This window comes from Miniopterus natalensis, chromosome 4 (genome assembly GCF_054644295.1).
Source record: "Miniopterus natalensis isolate mMinNat1 chromosome 4, mMinNat1.hap1, whole genome shotgun sequence".
Classification (NCBI taxonomy): Eukaryota; Metazoa; Chordata; class Mammalia; order Chiroptera; family Miniopteridae; genus Miniopterus; species Miniopterus natalensis.
In genome coordinates this window covers 26,059,100-26,082,817 of record NC_142084.1, presented here as the reverse complement: position 1 = coordinate 26,082,817, position 23,718 = coordinate 26,059,100, and the positions used below count along the sequence as shown (strand labels likewise).

Genomic DNA, 23,718 nt, shown 5'->3' with positions numbered 1-23,718 from the left:
TAACTCCACAACTATCTTGTCCTCCAGCTTTTCCCCCCACAATGTTAAAGGTAGCAGCAGAATGATGAAATAATTCAATCTAACATGGTCACCTATTTACAGACACCAGTTAATTCTGTTTCCCACAGGGCCTACTTTAAACCTATACTCTTACCTTCCAGTTAGAAACACCTTTGCCCATCATCCTCACCGAGAAAACTGCTTCAGCTTGCTTCTCCTGTCTCACAATTCTATGGTACATTCTCATTTTACCTTTTCATCTCCTATCTTCTCCTGTCTGTGACTATACTCTACCAATTATTCACTCTCCTGGTAAAGATATTTATTTCCCTACACAGTTCCTTACCTTCATCCTACAAACACTCAAGATGTTCTTCCTCTTGACCCTATAATATCCTTCCTTCAGCTACTGCCCTCTTTTCCACTGAAATCAAACTTCTGTAAGAAAGAGTGTCTACTACTATGCATCACTCTCCTCCTGATTTAATGTGCATCTTCTGGCAAAAAGTCAACCATTTCTCACTGTCAAATACGACAGCTTCTATTCACTCTACAACCTCCTTGATCTTGTTTCTTTTCTTGATCTTCATCTTGTTTCTTTGCTACATCTGCCCCTCCCTATGACATCCTACTCCGATGGCTTCACAGACATCCTTTGACTAGATCCTCCACACCCTCCTTTTAAGGGGATATCCCCAGGCACTGTCATTGGCCTTCTTCTCACTCTACAGATGCTGCCTCTTTGGGCAGTATTATCCATACTTACAGTTTTAATGACTTATGAGCATAAGACTCCACCTTTATTTCACTAAATGCTATACCATCCACATATAATACTGAAAAAAAAAAAAATCTCCTCGGCACAAATTGTAAAGTGCTTTACAGTCTGGTCTCATCTGACTATTCCTAGTTTCTGACCTAATCTGTGGAGTATAACTCTCCCAAAATATCACATTCTTTTCTTCTTTTTTTTTTTGGTAAACAGTTTTACTTATAAAGTACATACAACCTAAGTGTATTATTTACGAATAATTATGAAGTGAATATACTTATGTAATTACCACTCACATCAAGAAATATAAATCATCACCAGTAACCTAGCAGTATTCCTTATCACTAACCAATGCCTCTTCCCTAAAATATCTTAAACTCTAAAGGCACTAACCTACACTTCCCATTCCCCAAATATTCTCTACTTTCATTACTAGACCTTCTGTCCTTCCCATTGCTACATCAAATTCTATTTATCTCTTAAAGCCAAACTCAGGTATCTTCCTCTATGGCAGTGGCTCATCTTTGTTCACACAGCACTTAAATGTATCTCCATTACAACACTTTTGCACTATATTATGCTATACTGTACATTCATTATTAATTTAGAAGCTCTTCTGAGGGCAAAGATGGTACAGCACCTATCTCTATGTCTGTAGCAACTAGCCCAGTATTAGAGCAAAACAGTGTCTCCTATAAATGAAAAACTTAAAACTCAAACCTTCTTTGGAGGAAGGCCCCTCTATACCTAACTTTACCTGTGCGACATTCATTGCAGATGAATTTTCCTCTGGGCATCTCAGTTAATCCAAGGCACTCGAGGTGGAAAGCCCCACAGCACTGAGCCTCACATAACAGCAGCTCACCCAGTTTCTCACAGTTCTGTTAAGAGAAAAAAAAACAGATTTGTCTATTCAGAAAGGTTTTTTAAAATCCAAAGAAGAAGGCCCTCATAAAAGCAAAGATTAGTAAGTAGCTTTGTCAGAAACAAAAAATCCCACCAACCATTCAGTCAATATTTAATGATTATCTCCTCTATGCCAGGTAGCACAACGTCACTGGCTCTCATGGTTCTTATACTCTAAGGATAGAAAATACAAGTAAAAACTTAAACAGGAAAGATAGGAGACAATGATAAGCATTAGGTAGAGAGCTCAAATAGATACTTTGGATTGGGTGATTAGGAATGGCCTCTCAGACTGGCTCTGAATGACAAGTCAGCCCTGTGATCTGAAAGAAGGGCCAAGAAGGCCGCAGATACAGAAAGTCCACAAACAGGAAAAATCATGGCATGTCTAAGAATCACAAGGAATGCCAGTGTCACTGGACTACAGTGAACAAAAGTTGTAAGTGGTAGAAGATGAGGTATTACAGTGCCAAAGGCCTGATTATGTCACCTTACAGATTATGGTATAGAGTTTCAGATTTTAGGTGTTCCATTAAAGAGCTTTACCAAGGGAAGGCTAAAATCAGTTATTCATTTAAAAACAGATCCCTGTGACTGCTACATGGAAAATGAGTTTAAGAGTAAAAAGGTGGGAAAAGAAGCAGAGACAATCAAGAAGACTACTGTAAAGGTTTAAGCAAGAGATACTATCTAGCTGGACTTGGGTCACAACTGTTCTAACAGGGCTCCAATTAAGATCTGAACAACTCTTGAGATACGAGTCATCTCACAGGTATCATCTTTTTCAGATGATCTCATCTAAGACAGGTGTCACTTAAGATAGAGCTTTAGAAAATAAGGATCTATCTAGATCTGTCACTCTGAAAAATTGTAAGATTTATGAAAATTCTGCAAATTCCCAATATTTGTTACTCTAATATCCTGACTTGTTTCCCCATGTCTAAAAATGGGAAGAAGAAAAAAAAGTTTTATACTTAATTCTGTAAGACAAGAGACAAGAAAAGGAACAGGTGGGTAGGTAAATCTAGTATCTTCAGGAAGCCAAAGAAATAGAACAGGCCTTGGCCACTTAATAGAAAATAAACAAGAAGAACTTTGGAAGGAAAGGGCCAGAGGCAGCAAGAGATTAAGAGGGAAACCCAAGATCTTAATCAACCTGTAGTCTGAACTAGTCTCACATATTTGGCTCTTCCATTATCCACTATTTTCATACATAAAAATTAACAAATGCCATAAGTGTTATATATTTTGTTCTGTATATTCAGAGTGCCAAGTGACATTAGCTTCAATGTACAATAAATTCACCTTCATTCCTAAAACAGGAAAACTTCAATTACAGTACATATTGAAGAATACATTTTTCAAATCAACCAAATGTATAGAATAACCCTTTAACTGTAATTCATCTTTCAAAGTGGGACACTTAAAAGTGAAAAGAGGTACTATTATTAAATTACATAAGGAAAACAGATTTAAACAAAGACTGACCTAAACAAGACAGGACCACTGAGTCTCCATAATTTTAATCACATTTTCTTAATAATCTTTGTGGGAATAACAGTCTCTGAGGACTAACCCTGTATTTGGGAACTGGTCTAAATATTAAATATGATCAACCTTCTTTGATCAAAATGTATGTGCGCACACAAAAAATGCATATAATAGTGAAAGAAACTGAGCTGAAATTACACTGACCATAATAACATTCTAGGCCTGGGTTAATTTTATTTTTTAGCTGTTTTAATGAGAAAAAGTACAAACAAACAAATATCTTCAACTTTTTTACAAGCCAGTTTTTAAGAATTTACAAAGGTAAATCAAGACCATAAAAAGAGAACCTAACCAAAAAATCCATTGAATTAATTGACTCTACTCCCAAGTGAAATAAAGGCTCTTCAACAATAAAGCAGAGTCACATCTCACAGAGGGGCAATATAACATAGTGATTTTATTAAGACTCTAAACCCAGACTGCCTGAGTTTATATCCGGCTTTACTATTTAACATCTCTGTGCCTATTTCCTCATCTATAAAATGAGGATAATGATGATAAGATGATAAGATTGTTATAATTAATCTACCTTATAAGATTGTTATAATTAATATGATATGATGTAATATTTATAGTGATTGGTACAATGCTTAAAACATAGTAAATACTGTATAAATGTTTATGAATTAATTAGAAAAACACAAGCAGTAGGTTCTCTAAAGTTATTATACAGATAGATGGGAGGTCCTCTAAAGTTACTACTTTAAAGCAAAAAAAAAAATTGTTTTAAATTTCAAAGCAAAAATTACCCTTGAAAAATCCGTTAGAAACCCCAATATCCTCACCCATGGAGAGGAACAGGAAAATGATCTTTGAGTGAGCAACCATAGCTTCACCTCTCCCATCTCAGACTTGTTTCAGGAAATCTACTCATGGGCAACAAGGGGCAAGTGGTTCACCGACACTAAATACTTCTCTTTCTCTTTTTGTGGGGAGGAAAAACTATTAAATCCTCCAAGGGAAGTGACTCTACTGGAATCATCCAATAAAATTATTATTCTAATAATGACTGGGCCATCAAGAAACGGAGAGGGCTTCTCTTAAAACATAAGCATGAAATCAAAAGGCAAGTTGGCAACATTTTTTACCTGACAAACATTCTCCTTGAGTGCAGCTCCTCCACCTCGTTCACCCTGCAGTTTTTTAGATGCGGGCATCCCGTGGTCGTTTTCTATGCCCTCTTCAACAGCCTCCTTGGGGCTTGCAGCCATCCTGTTTGTCATCAGTTCTCCCTTGCAGAGAAAAAATAATGTCCCACATCTGCATTATTGATGTCTCCTCCATCTGACCCCCTCCCTCTGGGCTGCTATTTGTCTAGCCATTAAGCACTTACAGATGTTCAGCCAATCACGCGGGCGGACTGCATGCAATGTTAGTTCTAACCCTGCTGTGATTGGGCGGGTAGTGGGCGCCTCATGCCTGCCACTAACTGCTCTGAGGCTGTTCCACTGGAACTTTTTGAGCTGTTCCATTTTAAGGTTTCACTAAGGGAGAGAAAACATTCTTAAGTTTATTTGGTTACTTATTTGTCCTTCCAAGATCAGTGTTTCCTAAATAATGCCCCTCTTGGGCATTCTATTCAAATTGTCCTGGAAAGAAATACTCTTTATCATGTGTGATGCCAGCCTGACTTGTTCTAAGGCTCTTTTAACCTTAGTTGTAAAAGTCAGACATAGCATCAATGGCTACACTGATACTCTATAAGGAAATTGTTTTAAATCTATCTCTGTTTCCTAAAAGCTGATGTTTACAAATATTATTTGAAAATTAAGCAGTTGATGGGTCTTAAAAAATAAGCAAGTGAGTGTTCCCCCTAATTGCAGCAGTCTCATCTTTTTTAAAGGGCAACATTTGGGTCATATGGTACTTGATATTGTGCTCTTTTGTTTTTAGAAAAAAGTTCACCTTCCTGATGAAGCATGAAATTTCATCTGACACCTAGAACATAGGATGTGATCTTATAAAAAGGTCATACCCACAGATGCCATATGTGCCTTGACGGATTTTTACTAGGATCAGCCTATCCTTTTTCTCCAGGATTCCTTATATCCACTAGCCATTTCAGTAGAATACTATTAAGTAAATTCAAGGGAAAGAGGGACGTGCCCTCTACTGTGAAAAGTAGCTTCACTTTGGATGGAAGATCAAAAGATTAGGAACTGAGTAATACCTCTGAGCCTGGAGTTTCTCTTGATGAGTCTTCATTTTTCATTCGTTTACAATGCACCTTAGCTACAGCATGCCTTTGTCGTTTTCGCCTCCTTGGTTTATCAAATATCTTGGTAGTGCCTATGACAGGAAAACAGGTGTTACCTGCTAGTAAATGATATTTATGTCCAAGAACTCCTACCCTCAACTAAGGAAACTCATAAAATTATGGTATGTTAGAGTAAAAACTAACCTTAAATTTATGGTTTAATTCTCCAACTTTGAAAATGAGGAAAATGGGGAGAGGAAAAGAGGCTTACCCATGACTATATAAGTAACTGGGGAATTAGCTACTTATATATAAATTCTGTCTCATACAGATTAAATGATAAATGTATAAGTAGATTATTAAAGCTGATGTAGAATTTCATTCTACATCAGCGATTTTCAACCTTTTTCATCTCATGGCACATATAAACTAATTACTAAAATTCCGCAGCACAACAAAAAATATGTATTTTGCCGATCTGGAGGGAAAAAAGTATAATTTCGATTCATTTACACTGGATAGCTATTGTTGTGTTGGCTATTGTCATTTTTTTTTTTCTTTTTTTGGCTGTTGTCATTTTTTGATTTGACAATCTAAGGGAAAAGAGGTCAGTGTTCCTGACTAAATAGGTATTGCATGTTTTAAAAATTCTTGTGGCCCAGCCGGGCATGGCTCAGCGGTTGAGCGTTGACCTAGGATCCAGGGGATCAGGGTTCAATTCCCGGTCAGGCCACATGCCCGGGTTGCAGGCTCGATCCCCAGTCAGGGGCATGCAGGAGGCAGCTGATCAATGACTCTCTCATCATTGATGCTTCTATCTCTCTCTCCCTATCCCTCTCCTTTCCTCTCTTTGAAATCAATAAAGATATATTAAAAAAAAAAAAAAAAAATTCTCGTGACACACTGGTTGAAAATCACTGTCCTACATGGTTGAAATAAAATACTTCCTAGTTCCTCAAAGGACTTTAATATCCTATAGATGAGGAGAAAATGCATTTACAGTCAGACAAGAATACTAAAACCTGGCTTCCAAGATTAAAGACAGTAAATTATATCACTGTATGATTTAAGGATTAAGATGAAAAGTTGAAATATATAAAACTTGGCTGAGAGAAAGGGGAAAAAATACCTCCCCCAATACATTTAGTGGCTTAAAGGATATTCATATATCCATACAGTGGCACTATAACCTTGAACATCCAACAATATAAAGTGAATGTGTGGTCTAATCCAGCATACTTAGAAAATGAAATTCCAGTTTCTCATTTTCTATTATACATATTTCAAATATCTGTTATAAAAACATCAAGAGGAATCTAAAGAGATATTTCATAAAATGTTCCAAGATAATTAAACTAGGTATCAACATAAAGGCTGGACTTTGGAAAATTGTCTTAGGGCTTTCTTGGATTACCTAATGGAGATGAAGAAGCTTTGCTATCAAAGTTACTGATAGCCTGTGACTAAAGGAAGAGTTAATATAATGGCAGAATAAAGGTTCAAAATCCTCACAAGCAGAAAATTTTAGATGAAATATACAAAGAATAAAGTGCAAGTTGTAGGTTTTACAAAAAAAAATTAAGTACAAAAGTATAGAAAAGAGCTGATATTATTTTGTTAAGTAGTTGTTTTTTTAAAGCAAGCAAGCAGCCCTGGCCTGTGTGGCTCAGTGGTCGGAGCATCAGCCCACACACTGAAGGGTTGTGGGTTCAATTCCCAGTCAAGGGTGCATACCTGGGTTGCAGGTTCGATCCAGATCAGAACCCATGAAGGAGGCAGCCAATCGATGTCTCTCTCTCACCCAATGTTTTTCTCTCTCTCTCTCCTCCCTCTTCTTTCTCTCCCCCTTTTAGTTCTCTCCCCTTTTCCCTCCCTTCCACTCTCTCTAAAAATCAATGAATAAAATATCCTTGGTGATAAAAAAAAAAACACAACAACAAGCAAGCAAATTGATAAACCTAACGAATTACAATTAGCACAAGGTTAAAATAAGCTAACATACTGCTAGATTTACTTGCTAGAAAACTTAGTAATCATGCATCACATATGAAGAATGTGCATTTAAGACCACACAAACTGTAATCGTCCCATGATACCCTTTGTTGGAAGACCACGTCTGATGCAATGGGCTCATATCTGGGCTAATATCTCAAGAATGGTAATAATCAATAAATGTCACTGGCAGACAAATGATCAAAGTGGTCCAAAAAACTGACATGGAGAAAATCTGGGGTGAATAAAAACACAGTAGTGTGGCAATGAATTGAGTCAAGGCTGGATTTAGTTCTCTAATACTGCCACCTCTTTCATGTTCATATTTCTTCTATAAAAATATAGATAATATCCTAACTCTTTATAATGCTTTAGATGGACTAGCAGTAATGGCCCTATGCAAGGGACCTGGTAGAGTAAATGTTCCAACTATGATTATTATATCCATTATTGAATGAAGGGCTGCCCATTCCACCTGTGGGCTGAACCAAAATCACCAAGTAGAAGTTCCAAGAGTCAGATTCCAATTTAATCTAAAAGATTAAAAGCCCTTAAGAAGCAACCACAATGGACTAGACTCAAATGTAAGTTCTCTTTTTCAAGCATATGCTCACAGATTAAAGGTCGTAGACGTGGTAAAAAGAAACTAAGACTGTCAAAGACTGGCTTAGATGATATGTAATGTCCCTCTCGATTCAGAGTCCTTATTTTCTATCCTATAGAAACAAAAATAGGATCAAAACCAAAAAAATAATGATGTAGTCTGGAGAATTATAAGAAAAGAAGAAGCTGAATTTTCTCTATTGTTCCTAACATTTCCTTACGCTTATATAATTCTAATTCCATTTAACTAATTTCAGCATAAATACGAAAATGATGATATAATTTTCTAGTGTCATGTATAGTTTTAGTATGTACATTTGGGGCAAACAAGTCTTAGAACTTACAACCTCATTGGTCTTGCTTATATACATAACAGCTTTTCTAGTTAACTGAAAAGGTGCTTCACACTCTTTTTTGCATTACATTTTTTTAAAACCTCATAAATACTCACCTCTACCAAACTCTTTAGAATGAGATGCAGCACATGATTCAGTAATGTTATTCTCCAAGTGACCAGCTTCATAGCACTACAAATAAGTAAAATTCAATATAAAAAAAACCCTTTACAGTATATGCCAAAAACTGAATGGCCCATTGCCATAGATACAGAATCCTGGCTGTTTTTTTAAATAATTAAAAGTATGTTAATAGTAAGGGATTTAACAGAAACTTCATAGGGAAAGGCATCAGATTTTTTTTAAATGCTCCAAAAGCAGATACAGAATACAGCTATGAAGTGTGAGGAGAAAGAGAAGGGTTATGTACAGAGAGACTCACCTCATCAGTTCTATTCCACCCTGTATTTAAAATCTACCTTCTTAAAACTGTATTTATAATTAGATTTTATACATTTACTTGATAAACTGTGAATATTAAAAAAACTCTGCATAATGGAATGTCTTTCTAATTAATATAAATTAAAGCAACATTAAAACAAAACAGACATCAAGAGTAATTCACAACACATTTTATTCTCCTACTACTAATGCTTGTATGAATTAATTCCATTACAAGAAAATGTCTTCTCCCACAAGAATAATATTCTTCATAACTGTAAAACAAAATTTAGTGGCCACAAAAAGTCAACATAATGGATGCTATTCTTGCTATAAAGTTCCCAAAGTTTGAGGTCAAAATAAGATAAAATACAGCTGTGAATTTCCAAATGCTCACTACATACATTAATAAATCTTAATACTACTACTTTCCTCATGTTCAATGTAGATCAGAATCTTACAAAGTCAAACAAAATGAAGGAGCAAATGTTAGGTATCCAGTTAAACGGAACAAAAGACTCGAAGGCGAACGATCTGGATAATTTAAAGAAAAACACGATCTACTAATTATTCAGATAACCAGTTTATAGTTCTTCATTTAACATTCACCCAAAAGCTGTGGAGCAAAAACAATTAGAATATTCCCAAACCTACAGTCAGAGAACAATGCAGAAAATATTCTCATTTCCAACCTGATCGACTTATTTTGTAAGTTAAAATAGATATAACAGGACAAAAACAAACAAACCCACACACTACATTACATGAACAAAAAACCATCTGCTCTTCGTAGAATGAAAATGATCACAGAACTCTATTAGTGCTTTGGAGGACATGACTAAGATGTCAATAACTTACTTTACACATACTCTGGTGTGAATATACATTAAGCCAGTACACCTTTAAGTTACCATTACCTCAAAAGACAGACCCTCTTTCTCTAACCCACTGATTGATCCATCTACAGACAGGGGGACTCATGGTGTAGTCCCAAGATGGAAATGATTCATGACTTGAACCTGATGACAAAATATACCTCAGAATAACCATGACCTCATGATCAGATCAGAATGGAAGGACTAACTCCTAAAACAGAAAAAAGGTCACTCTCTCCAGAGCCTGGTGCTAGCCATCACCAATAATGGTGGTTTTTCTCCTGTTCTAGTGCCAAGTATAATGCCCATCTTCCTACCAAAAAAGCTAAAATTCAACAGTGAGTTATTAATTATATCTAATGCTTAAAAAGAGACCAAAAATATGAGAGACAGAGAATTCTACAGATATGAGATTTTTAACAAATGCTGCACATATAATAGGACATCCATGTGGGGGGTAAAAATATCTTCAAAACTCCACCTCAAAAAAAACAAAGATGGAACAAAGCTCCGTACATAAAATCCAGAATAAAAATCCTAAAAGAAAACACAGGAAGAACACCTTTCTATCCATGGGGTAGGCAAAGATTTCTTGAAATAAACACAAGAAGAAAAAATTACATTAAAAAACTTCTAGTGAAAGACAACTAAGAAAATAAATAGGCAAGCCCCAGACTGGGAAAAATTATTTATAGTACATAAATCTAACAAAGAACTTATATCCCAAAATAAAAAGCACTCCTAGATAACCACCATAAAAAAGATAAATATCCCAACCAAAAATGTATGTATGCTTTAACAGTCACTTTACAAAGATAGAGGAATGATAAATACTAAGGAGCTCAACATCATTAATCATTAGGGAAACATAAATTAAAACCATAGTTAGATATCCCTTAATACCCACCAAAATGGCTAAATTTAAAATGACTGACATTTTAGATGTGGAGCAAATGAACTCTCATATATTCCTGGTGGAGTGTGAAGTTGTTCAACCACTTTGGAGAACTGTATGGTAGGTTCTTTAAAAAGTAAACATCTATTAACCAATTATCCACTGCAAAGTGTTTACACCAAGAGAAATGAAAATATTTGTCCACAAAAAGATTCAGAGTAGAAAGTTCACATCAGTATTAGGATTAATAGCCTCAAAATGAAAAATTCCAATGAGCATCAACAGGAGAAAGAGTAAGCAAGTTGTACTTGGGATGCTACTCAGCAACAAAAGGGAATAAACGATTGAATGTACTTCAATAACAAATGTTGAATAACAGAAGCCAGATTAACAAAAATAAACTATATATATGACATTCAAGGACAAGAAAAACTAACCTATGGTGAAAGAAGTAAGAAAGCATTGCCTCTGGAGAAGATGAGAACGGGGAATTGACTAAAAAGGGTACAAGAGAACTTTCGGGGGTGACGGATATAGGACACACCTAAGTTAGGGGGTACTTACATGGTATATGCAACTATCTATCACATAGAACATTAAGGTTTACACATTTTATTCATGTAAATTATATCACAATTAAAAAATGGAAAGTGTTCTGGGATACAGTTGCCTACATAAATTTAAATTAAGTATATAAACTAAATCATGATTTTTATCCCCTTAGAGGGTGGAAAAAATCATCCTCGAACATGGCAAGTCACATTTTAGACTAAAAACCTCCATCTGACAGAGCAAGATTATACAAATTAACACTATTTTTTAAGTAATCAAGTCTCAAAAGCATTGAGGATTCATCTTATTCCTTTGAATCATTCACTTTTATATATCAAATATATCTTAAAAAAACTGGGGGGAGGGAAAAATAATTCACTTAACTGGCCTCAATTCTTTCCTCCTTTGAAAGTTGTCATCCCCCCACCTCTAGCAGTAACAAACAGTCTTGAATAACACTACTAAATTTATCATCTGATTGCAAATATCACTCCATTCTCAAAATATTAAACTGAATTCCAATTTCCCTGGCCCTTGCCATCTACCTCTTCCAGAATCTTGCAAAATAGCTAAGATTTGAGTAAGACAAAACCAGGAGACAAAGCACTGCAGAAGATTATCATACCCTTACTAGAGTGCAAGGTACAAAGAGAATACGGTGAATTGTAGACATGATGTCACGGAAGGTTATACAAACTGCAGAGAAAGTTTCGAGGGCAGGAGATGAGCATAAGAGTAATTGAAAAGTCCATGTCATAACACTGATTTGAGAAGAATAAAAGAATTAAAGGATGGAATGTAATTACTAAAATAAGGAATAAAAACACGAATAAATTAAAATTTACATTAACACGCTAATCTAGATGGGGGAATACCTAACAAAAGCAAAAGCTTAAGAGGCCTTAACGTAGAATTAAAAAATAAGAATTTGTTATAGCTAAAGAAAGAAGTCCACCCTAGTGGGTGTTTCTCAGTGGTCAGAGCATCGACCCAAGCACCAAAGGGACTTGGGTTTAATTCCCAGTCAAGGGCACATACCTCGGTTTCAGGTTCGATACCCACCCCTGGTCAGGGTGCATGAGGAAGGCAACCAGTCCGTGTGTCACTCTCACATCAATGTTTTTCTCTCTCTCTCTTCCTCCCTTCTTCCCTCTCTCTCTGTCTCTCTCCCTCCCCCTTCCACTCTCTCTGAAAAGCAATGGAAAAAATATCTTCAGATGAAGATTTTTTTTAAAAAAAAGAAAGAAGTACAAAAACTCAAATTATTCTGTTACAATCTGTAAGTTTTCTTTAAAAAAAAATTAATAGGGAATCTATGCATCCTATAACTGAAATTCCAACACTTACCATGAGTTACTCCTCACACTTGAGGGGCACAAGGTGTTTCCTAAGGAATCAGTATCAGGCTGTTATCCATTATAAAATGAGAAAATAATTTTCTATTTCCACCTACTATTCAACGATGCCTTCTTGGCTAATGAAAATCAAGTTTGCAAACTCAAAAACTTAAGTTCAAATGTTTCTGCCTGGATTACAGATGAGCTGTGTCTTTTCTGAAGTGTTATACAGACAGGATAATGGGATGTGAGTAGGTCAGTGCCTTGTAGAAACAGAAGTGAAACAGAAATCTAGTAAGAGCTTTTGAGTCCATGAAAGAAATTACAACTAACACAAGCTTTACTCAATCTTAAACGCTTTTTTCATTTTCATTTGTAAAGAAAACCTAAAACCAAATGACACACATGTAAAAAATGCAAAACAGCCTCTTAATATAGGATCTCTCAAACCGACCAAGTGTATGCTGACATTCTGTAATTTCCATGTATATGAGCATCATTTAGATTGACTAAATTAACATACCTTTTTAGAAAGGCCAAGATCCCCTTTCTTGGGCATAAATCCAGGGTCTAAATCATTTGATTCCAGAAGTTTCTTAGTTGGTTTTCTCTGACGCTTACTTTCATAATTACCTGAAACACATGTATCTTTTCATTAGATTATGTAGAAACTGGGCTACACAATCTAATTTTTTTTAAAATGTATATACCACACAAAAATCAGTCACCATATTTTTAAATGTTTTTCTCATCATCTTGTGGGGAGGGACAAGGTAGGAATTTATTTGTTCTAAAATGTTAGCATAAAACAAGAACATAGTTTTCAATATAGACAAACTAATGTGAGGGTGTGTGTGTAAATGACAAAAGAACACAGGAAGACATCAAAAAGGGCAGAACTGCTTTTAGAGCAATTCAATGGTGGTAAGGACAAAAGGAGAAGATGTTAGGTGAAGTAAAGCCTGAATTCTGGGCATAAATGAACCAAGATTAGAATTTTTGTTCTGCTCCAAAATAAATAAAAGGCATTTATTTACATTGTAGGATTGCTGTTAAAAGATTAATAACAGAGTTTGGCACATAACAGGTAACTATTATTCTATTTAAAGTCTTTTTTTATTCTGCCTAACTTGATTAAACATAATTGGTATACTTTTTAAAAATATATATCATTACAAGGTATTACTGGGAATGTAAAAAGTTACAACAAAAATTTTCCTTGGCTGACCACAATATTCAACAGTCAGAAGATGAATTAGACACAGTATGTTTAATTAGATCCAACTCTCATCAGGTGACACATATGTAAAGAATAACAAAGTGAAAATAAATTAGTAATTCACTTCAAGAGAATATTTACACTTACTTAGCTGCTTACTATGTGTCAGGTAAGTTACATTATACATTATTACATTATTATAATCTCCATTTTATACATGAGGAAACAAGTTCAGAGGTTAAACAACTTCCCAAGTAACACAAGGATTGGTGAGCCATTATCTGAAGCCTAAGTTTCATGTGATTACTCCACAGTGTGCAGTGCCTCTCCTCAAAAACCCTGTTATCCTGGGTGCTGACTCACATGGTAGCTGATCAACAATCATGAACAGCAACAACAAAGTAAGAAGAGTAGTTTTTAAAAATGTCTTCTTAACAGTGCACCATCAATTTATGGTCATTATATCCATTCAGCCAGTACTTCAGGGACTTTTCAGGACAAAGTTGGTAGTTTTGTTGTACGGAGATACACCACTGGCTTTTCATCAAAACATACTAAAATCTCCTGCTTTCTCTAGTCATATCCACTTATATACTGAGACTCCAGCCACATCTTACCTGGTGTTTTAATTAGCAATTCCTCAGACTTAAGGGCAGGCCGTGGAGAGACTTCCAGAGCCACAGGCACAGACAATGTCAACTGTGGCAACTCAGCATGTCCACCTCCAAGTTCTGACTGAGCCAAGGGCCCTTCCAAAAATGGAGCCTCCCTTTCAAGAACTGGAGGCTCTTCTTTGGTTGAAATCAAAGAATTCTCATCCACCTGCTTGTTCTGAGCATTAGATCGACTTCGTACTAAAAGGTTTTCCTCTTCACAGCGGGAACTTACCTAAGAGCAAAAAATAAAAATAGAATCCATAGGCCAGTAATTTGACTGTCAAAAAAAATAATGGACTGCCTGGCCGGTGTGGCTCAGTGGTTGAGCGACTACCCATGAACCAGGAGATCACAGTTCGATTCCCAGTCAGGGAACATGCCCAGATTGTAGGCTTGATCCCCAGTAGAGGGCGTGCAGGAGGCAGCCTTTTGATGACTGACTCATCATTGATGTTTCTATCTCTCCCTTTCCCTTCCACTCTCTGAAATGAATAAAAACATATTTTAAAAATAAATAGATAAATAATAAAAAATTTTTTAAAAAAGAATAATGCACTTAAAAAGAAATAAAATTCTGACACATGTGACAATGTGAATGAACCTTGAAGGCATTACTCTAAGTAAAATCAGCTAGTCACAATCAAATAAATATTGTAAAGCTCCACTTCTTTAAGTACCTAAATAGTAAAATTCATAGAGACAGCAAACAGAATGGTGGTTGCCAGGGGTTGGGAGAGGGGTTAATAGGAAGTTTTTAAACAGTAAGCACAGAGTTTCAGTTTGGGAAGATGAAAAAGTTCTGGAGATGATGAATGGTGGTGATGATTGCAAAACAATGTGAATGTACTTAATGCCATAGAACTGTACACCTCAAAATGGTTACAATTGTAAATTTTATGTTATACAGAAGTATATCCACGGGGGATATGTTCTAAGACCCCCAGTGGATGTTTGAAACCCTGGGTAGTACTATACCCTATATATTCTATGTTTTTTCCTACATACCTATGATAAAGTTTATTTTATAAATTAGGCACAGTAAGAGATTAACAATAATTAATAACAAAACAGAACAATTATAACAATGCACTGTAATAAAAGTTACGGGAATGTGGTCTTTCTCTCTCAAAGTATATTATTATATTGTACTCTTCTTGTGATAATATGAGATGATAAAAATGCCAAATCTATTCCTAAATTTGTGTAACCATCCCTTACTTGCAGTAAATCGCCTGGTGTCATCATTTCAGGGGATCCCTTACTGAAGTCTTCATATAGGCTCAATGCTTTCCGGCACAACACATTGCCATCAAGTGGAACACGTTTCTGTTCATGTCTTCCACCCACAAATTTAGTGCCTTTTCCATCTTAAATAAGTACTTATCACTCACTGGGGCTATAGCTTTTGCATGAGGTGCAACAGCAAAACTAGCAAAAATTTCTTTTTCCTTCTTCACAATTTCAAGGATAGAAGACTCGTTCTTACTGTACATCTTAGGGATCTCAGCCTACAATTATTTTTTCTTTCCTTATTAAATCAAGAACTTTCACTTAAAGGAAGCACTTTATAGCTTCTCTTTGGCATATCTGAATTGTCAGCCTCACTATTCTTGCACTTTGGAATAATTATTAAATAAGAGTGACTTGAACATAAGCACTGAGATACGATAGTTAATGTGATAACCAAGAGGGCTACTAAGTGACTAAGGGCTAAATAAAGGGATGACTCCTATCCCAGGAGGGGCAGAACAGGACCGCTCGAGATTTCATGATGCCACTCAGAATGGTGTAGAATTTAAAACTTATGAATTGTTCATTTCTGAAATTTTCCATTTAGTATTTTCTGATCATGGTAACTAAAACAGTAGAAATGGGGCAACTGCTGTATATGTTTTACTTTAAATTTTTAAAGGGTGAAAAATGCAGTTGATTGAGATACACTATAGCTATAAAAATTCATTAAGGCCATAGCAATAATCCCCCAAAAAGAAAAAAGATTACCTAATATGTCACCAATTAAAGCAGCTAATAATAAATTCCTAATGTTAAGTTGGTAAATAAATGGAAAAGAAGAATTTAATCTGCCTTTCATGTATTTCAGGATAAAAGGATTCAGTTAAAAGGAGATATTGAGAGAGAGTGCCAGCTAATAAAAATAGAAGAAATAATAAGATATGAATCATTTTTTAAAACTCCTAATGAAACCGATATAGGAGTATCGGTTTGATATTTAAAAAGTTATCAGGGAATGGCTGATCCGTACTGCTCCTTCAGCAAGAGGTAAAATCTAACTTAAAAGGGAGGAATCAGTTATTCATCAGTATGAATAATTAACTCGATGTTAAATGCCTTTTAATGTCATGCAATATGTAACAGTATCAACTATGATATAATCTAGCTAAAAATGTTTAACTTTAATCTATCAAATTGTTAGATTTGATACCTTCCACTTAACAGGGAACACAGGGGATAGAGAAACAAAGCAATCACACACAATTGGGTTAGAAGGTGGATAATCCAAATACGGTACTTGTATGGCTTAGATAGAGAGGGTCAAGAAAAAAGGGACTTTTCTGGATTTAAAGAGAGTTGAGAAATATAACAACTAGATATACGTATTCTTAGACTGGATCCTGATTTGGATAAGCCAAATGTAAAGATTAGGGGACAATTGTAGAAATCTGAATATGGACTTGTTATTAAACTGATCTTATTAGATGTGATAATGCTAAATTAAGTCAGTTATGAAAAAAATGTTCTATTTTTTAGAGGTGCATATTGTTTAGGGACAGAAGGTCAAAATGTCTCTAATTTACTTTAAAATACTTTACTTTAAAGAAACTGAATTTAGCCCAGCCGGGTGTGGCTCAGCGGTTGAGCATCGACCTAGGATCCAGGCGATCAGGGTTAGATTCCCGGTCAGGGCATGTGCCCGGGTTGCGGGCTGCAGCCGATCAATGACTCTCTCATCATTGATGTTTCTATCTCTCTCTATCTCTTCCTCTCTCTGAAATAAATAAAGATATATTTTTAAAAAAAGAAAAAAAGAAACAATTTAAGAATAAATCAAGGTATCATAACATTTGTTTAAAAAATTAGGATCATACTACCTATTTTTAATAACCTGTTTTTTACTAAACATTTATTCATAAATCACTAAAGACACTTTGAAAGTAAAGGGAGAAATACACACACAGACAGAGACTCATTTATACATTTCCTGTATAACTAGTATATGGTAAGTATTGTGCCAGAAGCTGGAGGTAAAAAAACTTAAAAGATCCCAGAGTTAAGGAAATTGTCTCATAAAGACAAAATATGACAATGAAAGGCAAAATTGCAGCATCCTAAAAGGACTACTAAAAGATCGTTGGAACATACCTTGTGTACCTGTTCCTGTACCTTCTTTTGTTTTTTCTTAGGAGCGAATATCTGATCATACTCTTCTGTATATTCCAGAAGCCACTTGCTTGGCTTCCTAAGTCGTTTTTTCTCTGACCGCACAGCTAAAAGAGGAGAAACAAATTCAGTATTAACTAAAAAGTTAGAGAAAACCCCATTTTTTTCATATAGCCATCTCTGTACTCCCAAAGCTACAGAGATAGGAAACTCTCAAAAACACTCTGGCTTAAGCTCCAAGAGACTAAAAATGATTTGCTATGGTTTATCACATGCAAAAATTGGGAGTGGAAAGACTTTAGTTGCTCTGTAGACATACACACACACACACACCCTAGAAAGACTTTAGTTGCTCTGTAGAGACACACACACACACACACACACACACACACACACACACACACAGCGCCTATCCGATCTTACCAAAGAGATTAACTTGAAACTAGTGTCCTATAATGACAGATACAACTACCTTTCAAACAGAGATTCTAAGTCAGATAAAATTCCTCATGAATTATTTTAAATAACATCTCTCTGGATTATGAAAATATTGTATGGATATTCAGACAGAGTATTTACTAATCAGTACTATCACATGAATTTCAAAAGCATTCTACACATACTTCATTATCTTGCTTGCAGTCAGTTTCACATTAGAAAACAAATACTTCTAAAGAGAATAATCAAAAATACATAATTAAATGGATACCATTACCTCAATGGCATAAAAAATGTATACCATGTATGTCAAAGTCAGAAAATATAGATGGGTACTTGCTTTAAAAAAAAACAAAACACTTCTTGTCATGTTTTGTAGTCAGAATATCATACCACTTTTCTTTGAATTAATGGTGAAACAACTATTATAATTTCCCTACAAAACTTTATTTAATACACTTAACATGTTTCAGTTATTTGACTATACTGTAAGCTCTTTGGGAGCAGAAGGTAATGCTTACAGAATGCAGGATACAGTCTACTCAAAAGGTAAGAGGGATTTCATGATATGATGATCTCAGAGGAAGCTGTTCCTGCCTCAGTTGAATGCTGATGTTCTTTCAATAAAAGGAACACAAAAGTTGAGGCCAAAAAGAGAAAGTCACAGGCAAGCCTGGCAAAGGCTCTTATTCGTTAGACAGTATACAAGGAAACAAGCTATAAAACTTCAGTGTAATAAAAAGTGTGGAAAATAATTTCTTTACATTAATTCAAACTGCTGTAATTTCACAGTAGTAATATCCCATTTAGTTTATTAAAAGATAATGTATTTTTTACTTTTTATTTATTTTTGTTATCCTCACTCGAGGATATTTTTTCCATTGATTTTTATAGAGAGTGGAAAGGGGAGAGAGAAAAATCGAGGTGAGAGATATGCATCAACTGGTTGCCTCCGTCATGCACCCCGACCTGGGGCAGGGAGTGAACCCACAACCCAGGTATGTGCCCTTGACCGGGAATTGAACCAGTGACCTTTGGTGCACAGTCCAATGCTATAACCACTGGGACACATGGGCCAGGGCTTAGATAATGGTGGTTTTTTAAAATATCTTCACCTGAATATATTTTTTCTGTAGCTTTTCAGAGAGAGTGGAAGGGAGAGAGAGGGACAAACACACATTTCAACTGATTGCCTCCCAAATGCACCCCTACGGGGCAGGGGATAGTGCCTACAACTGAGATGTATGCCCTTGACCAGAATCGAACCTGGGACTCTTCAGTCCCCAGGCTGACGCTCTAACCATTGAGCAAAACTGTCTAGGTCTAGATAAGGTATTTTTTTTAATGTTTTGTTGATTTTAGAGAGAAAAGAAGGGAGGGGGAGAGATAGGAAACTTGATGAGAGAGAAATATCAATCAGATGCCTCCTGCACACCCCCCACTGGGGATGGAGCCTGCAACCCAGGCATGTGCTCTGACTGGGAATCGCACTGGTGACCTCTTGGTGCATGGGATGACGCTCAATCCACTGAGCTACACCAGCCAGGCTGAAGATAACATAAAAGGAGTTGAAACATACATGGATTTTTACAGCAGCTTTATTCCTAATTGTGAAAACTTGGCAACAACCAAGATGTGAGTGAATAGATAAACAAACTGGTATATCCAGACAATGGAATATTATTCAGCACTAAAAGGAAATGAGCTATTGCGCCATGAAAAGACACAAAAGAAACTTTTAAAAGCATTTTACCAAGTGGGGGAAAAAGCCAAGCTGAAAAGGCTACATACTACATGATTGGCAAAACTATGGAGACTAAAAAGCAGTTGCCAAAGGGAGGGTGAGGGGGGTTGTTAAATAGGCAGAGCATAGAGGATTTTCAGGGTAGTGAAAATATCTGTATGATACCACACTGGTGGATAGATGTCACTATACATTTATCTGAATGTACGACACCAAGAATGAACCCCAAGGTAGACTGTGGACTTTGGGTGATTATGATGTGTCAGTGTAGGTTCATCAATTTTAACAATGTACCACTCTGGTGGGAAATTTTGACTCACGACACAGAGGAAAAAAAAATGATGGAAAGGGAAGTTGGGGGAACTAGGTAGAAAAGGTGAACGGATTAAGAAGTATAGATTGGCAGTTACAAAACAGTCACCAGGATGTAAAGCACAGCTTGGGGAATCTACTTAATAATATTCTAAGAACTATGTATGGTGCCAGGGGGGTACTAGACTTATCACGAGGATCACCTCGTAAGTTATAGAAATGTCTAACCACTATGCTATAAACTTGAAACTAATATAATATTAAATGTCAACTGTAACTCAAAAATTTAAAAACTTTTTAAATTAAAAAACACACACTGGGCCCGGCCAGGTGTGGCTCAGCGGTTGAGCGTCAACCTAGGATCCAGGCGATCGGGGTTCGATTCCCTGTCAGGGCACATGCCCGGGTTGTGGGCTCGATCAATGACTCTCTCATCATTAATGTTTCTATCTCTCTCTCTCCCTCTCCTTTCCTCTCTCTGAACTCAATAAAGATATATTTAAAAAACAAAAACAAAAAAACACACACTGGATTTAAAAAATAAGATGCAACGATATCCTCTCTACAAGATATATTACCTTATAGACACATATAGGCTGAAATTGAAAGGTTAAAAACAGATACACACAAATGAGAGCAGAGGTGGCCCTATTTAGAAAAAATAAAACTGAGTTAAAACTAGCACAAGAACAAACAATAAAAAGGTCAATTTACTAGGAAGATAAACAATTTCAGGCATATTTTAGAAGATAATAATTATAAATATATATGCACATAACATCAGAGCACCAAAATCTATCAAGCAAACACTGACAGAACTGATAAGAAACAGACAGTAAAACAATACTATAGTATACTACCAAGCTTTCAATAATAAATAGAACTACCACAGAAGATTAATATGAAAACAGAACTTGAGCATTATTAGAGACCACCTGAACTTAACAGACATATACAGAAACACATTGTTCTCAAGTACACATAAAACATTCTCCAAGACAGATCACATGATAGTCCATAAAACAATGAGAAGACTGAAATCATACAAAGTATCTTTCCCAATCACAATGGAATGAAACTAGAAATCAATGGCAGTTGGAAAACTGGAAAATTTAGATACATGGAAAATAACGGACTCTTAAAACAACCAATGGGTCAGAGAAGAAATTCCATTAAAAATTAGAAAATATCCTGAGACAAACTAAAATAAAAACACAATATGCCAAAACTTATTGGGTGCAGCAAAGGAAGTACCAACGGGAAAGTTCATAGCAGAAAGTGCCTAGATTAAGAAAAAAGAAACATCCCAAATAAAAAAACCTAACTTTACACCTCTAAGAATGAGAAAAAGAACAAACTAAACCCAGTGTTAGTAGAAGGAAATAGGTAATAAATATTAGAGCAGAAATAAACAAAAGAGAATAAAAATAGTATCAACAAAACTAAGGTATCTTTTTCTGTAAAGATAAACAAAACTGACAACCCGTTAGCTAGATTAACTAAAAAAAAAAAAAAAAAAAAAAAAAAAAAAAGGAGAGAAAAGACACAAATAACTAAAACCACAAATTAAAGAGGAACTACAGACAATTCTATGCCAGCAAACTGTATTACCTAGAAGAAATGGGTACATTTCTAAAAACAATTTACCAAGACTCAACCATGAATAGAAAAATCTGAACTAAAAGATGATTAAACCAGTCATCAAAAGCCAGTCACCAAGAAAGAAAAGCCCAGGACCAAATGGCTTTACTGGAGAATTCTATGCATTTAAAAAAGCATTAATTCCAAACTTTTCCAAAAATTTAAGAGGAGAAAACATTTGCAAACTCATTTTATGAAACAAACATTACTCTGATAAAAAAGCCAGACTGAAAAAAAAGTCTTATCCCTTATAAACACTGATGCAAAAAATCCTCAACAAATACTAGCAAACTGAATGCAAAAGCAGCACATTAAAAGGATTATAGCCCTGGCTTATGTAACTCGGTTGGTTAGGTATCGTCCAGTGCACCAAGAGGTTGCTGGTTGATTCCAGGTCAGATCACATGCCTAGATTTCAATCTGCATCCCCGTAGGGAGCATGCAGGAGACAAATGATTGATGTTTCGCTCTAACATCGATGTTTCCTTCTCTCTCCCTCTCCTTTCCTCTCTCTAAAAAATAAAATCTTTTAAAATAAATAAATAAATAAAAGGATTATACACCATGACCAAGTAGGATTCATCCCTTAGGTGGAAGGACAATTCAATATACAAAAATCAATAAACATAATACAACACATTAACAGGATGAAGAAAATCACATGATCATCTAAACTGATGCAGAAAAGGCTTTACAAAATTCAACACTTTTGCCTGATAAAAACACTCAAACAAACTAAAGAGAAGTAAATTATCTAAACATAATAAAGGTCATATATGAAAATTCCTCAGCTAACATGATATTCTATGGTAAAAAACTGAAAGCTTATTCTCTAAGCTCAGGAACAAGGTTAGGATGACCACTATTTCTACTTCTATTTTACAGTAGTAGAAGTCCAGGCCACAGTAATCAGGCAAGAATTAGAAATAAAAGATATCCAAATTGGAAAGGAAAAAATAAAAGTATCTGTTCATAGAGGACATGATGTTATATGTAGAAAACCCTAAAGATTACACACACACAAACCACAATCCATTATAAGAATAAACGGATTCAGTACAGCAGCAGGATACAAAAATCACCACTCAAAAATCAGTTGTGTTTCTATACACTAATAATGAACATACAAAAAGAAAAGTCAGTAAATAACACCATTTACAATAGCATAAAAAATAAAATACTTAGGAATAAACCTTACCAAGGATGTGAGAGTTGGGCACTGAAAACTACAAAACATTGCTGAAAGAAATTAAAGACACAAATAAATGGAAAGTCATCCTGTGTTCATGCACTGGAAGACTCTGTGGTGTCAAAATGCCTATCCTACCCAAAAGCAATCTTCAGATTCACTGCTATCCTTATCAAAATCCTAATGGTATTTTTTGCAGAAATAGAAAAAAAACCCACCCTAAAATTAACATGGAAGCTCAAAGGACACAAAATAACCAAAATAATCTTTACAATGAAAAACAATGAAGGCCTCACACATTCTGTTTTCAAAACATATTACAAAGTGACAGTAATAAAAATAGGAAAAAGGAAAACTTCTGGAGAACTTTAAAGGAGAGAACGACAGCAATACTGTCACTGTAGGGGATTTTAACACCCCAATGACTTTACTGGATAGATCTTCCAGACAAAAAAATCAATAAGGAAAGTGATTCTAAATGACACACTAGATCTAATGGATATTTAATTGACATTTTCAGAACATTTCACCCTAAAGCTGCAGAATATGCATCCTCCTCAAGTGCACATGGGACATTCCCAAAGATAGACTACATGTTAGGACACAAAACAAGTCTCTACAAGTTCAAGACTGAAATCATATCAAGCATCTTCTCAAACATTTA

General features: G+C 35.4%; 1 protein-coding gene across 6 annotated transcripts in view; it reads right to left on the bottom strand.

Moving 5' to 3' along the window:
* NSD1 (nuclear receptor binding SET domain protein 1) overlaps positions 1-23,718 on the bottom strand; it is a 153,331-nt gene that overhangs the window by 47,859 nt on the left and 81,754 nt on the right. For all 6 annotated transcript variants that reach the window (XM_016203271.2, XM_016203267.2, XM_087816440.1 and 3 more), the window contains 7 exons: positions 17,713-17,837; positions 14,293-14,563; positions 12,980-13,089; positions 8,473-8,548; positions 5,400-5,518; positions 4,318-4,461; positions 1,530-1,653 (listed from right to left, as the gene is read on the bottom strand). In XM_016203271.2, coding sequence (XP_016058757.2) covers positions 1,530-1,653; positions 4,318-4,461; positions 5,400-5,518; positions 8,473-8,548; positions 12,980-13,089; positions 14,293-14,563; positions 17,713-17,837 — 969 coding nt within the window. The remainder of the gene's footprint in view (positions 1-1,529; positions 1,654-4,317; positions 4,462-5,399; positions 5,519-8,472; positions 8,549-12,979; positions 13,090-14,292; positions 14,564-17,712; positions 17,838-23,718) is intronic.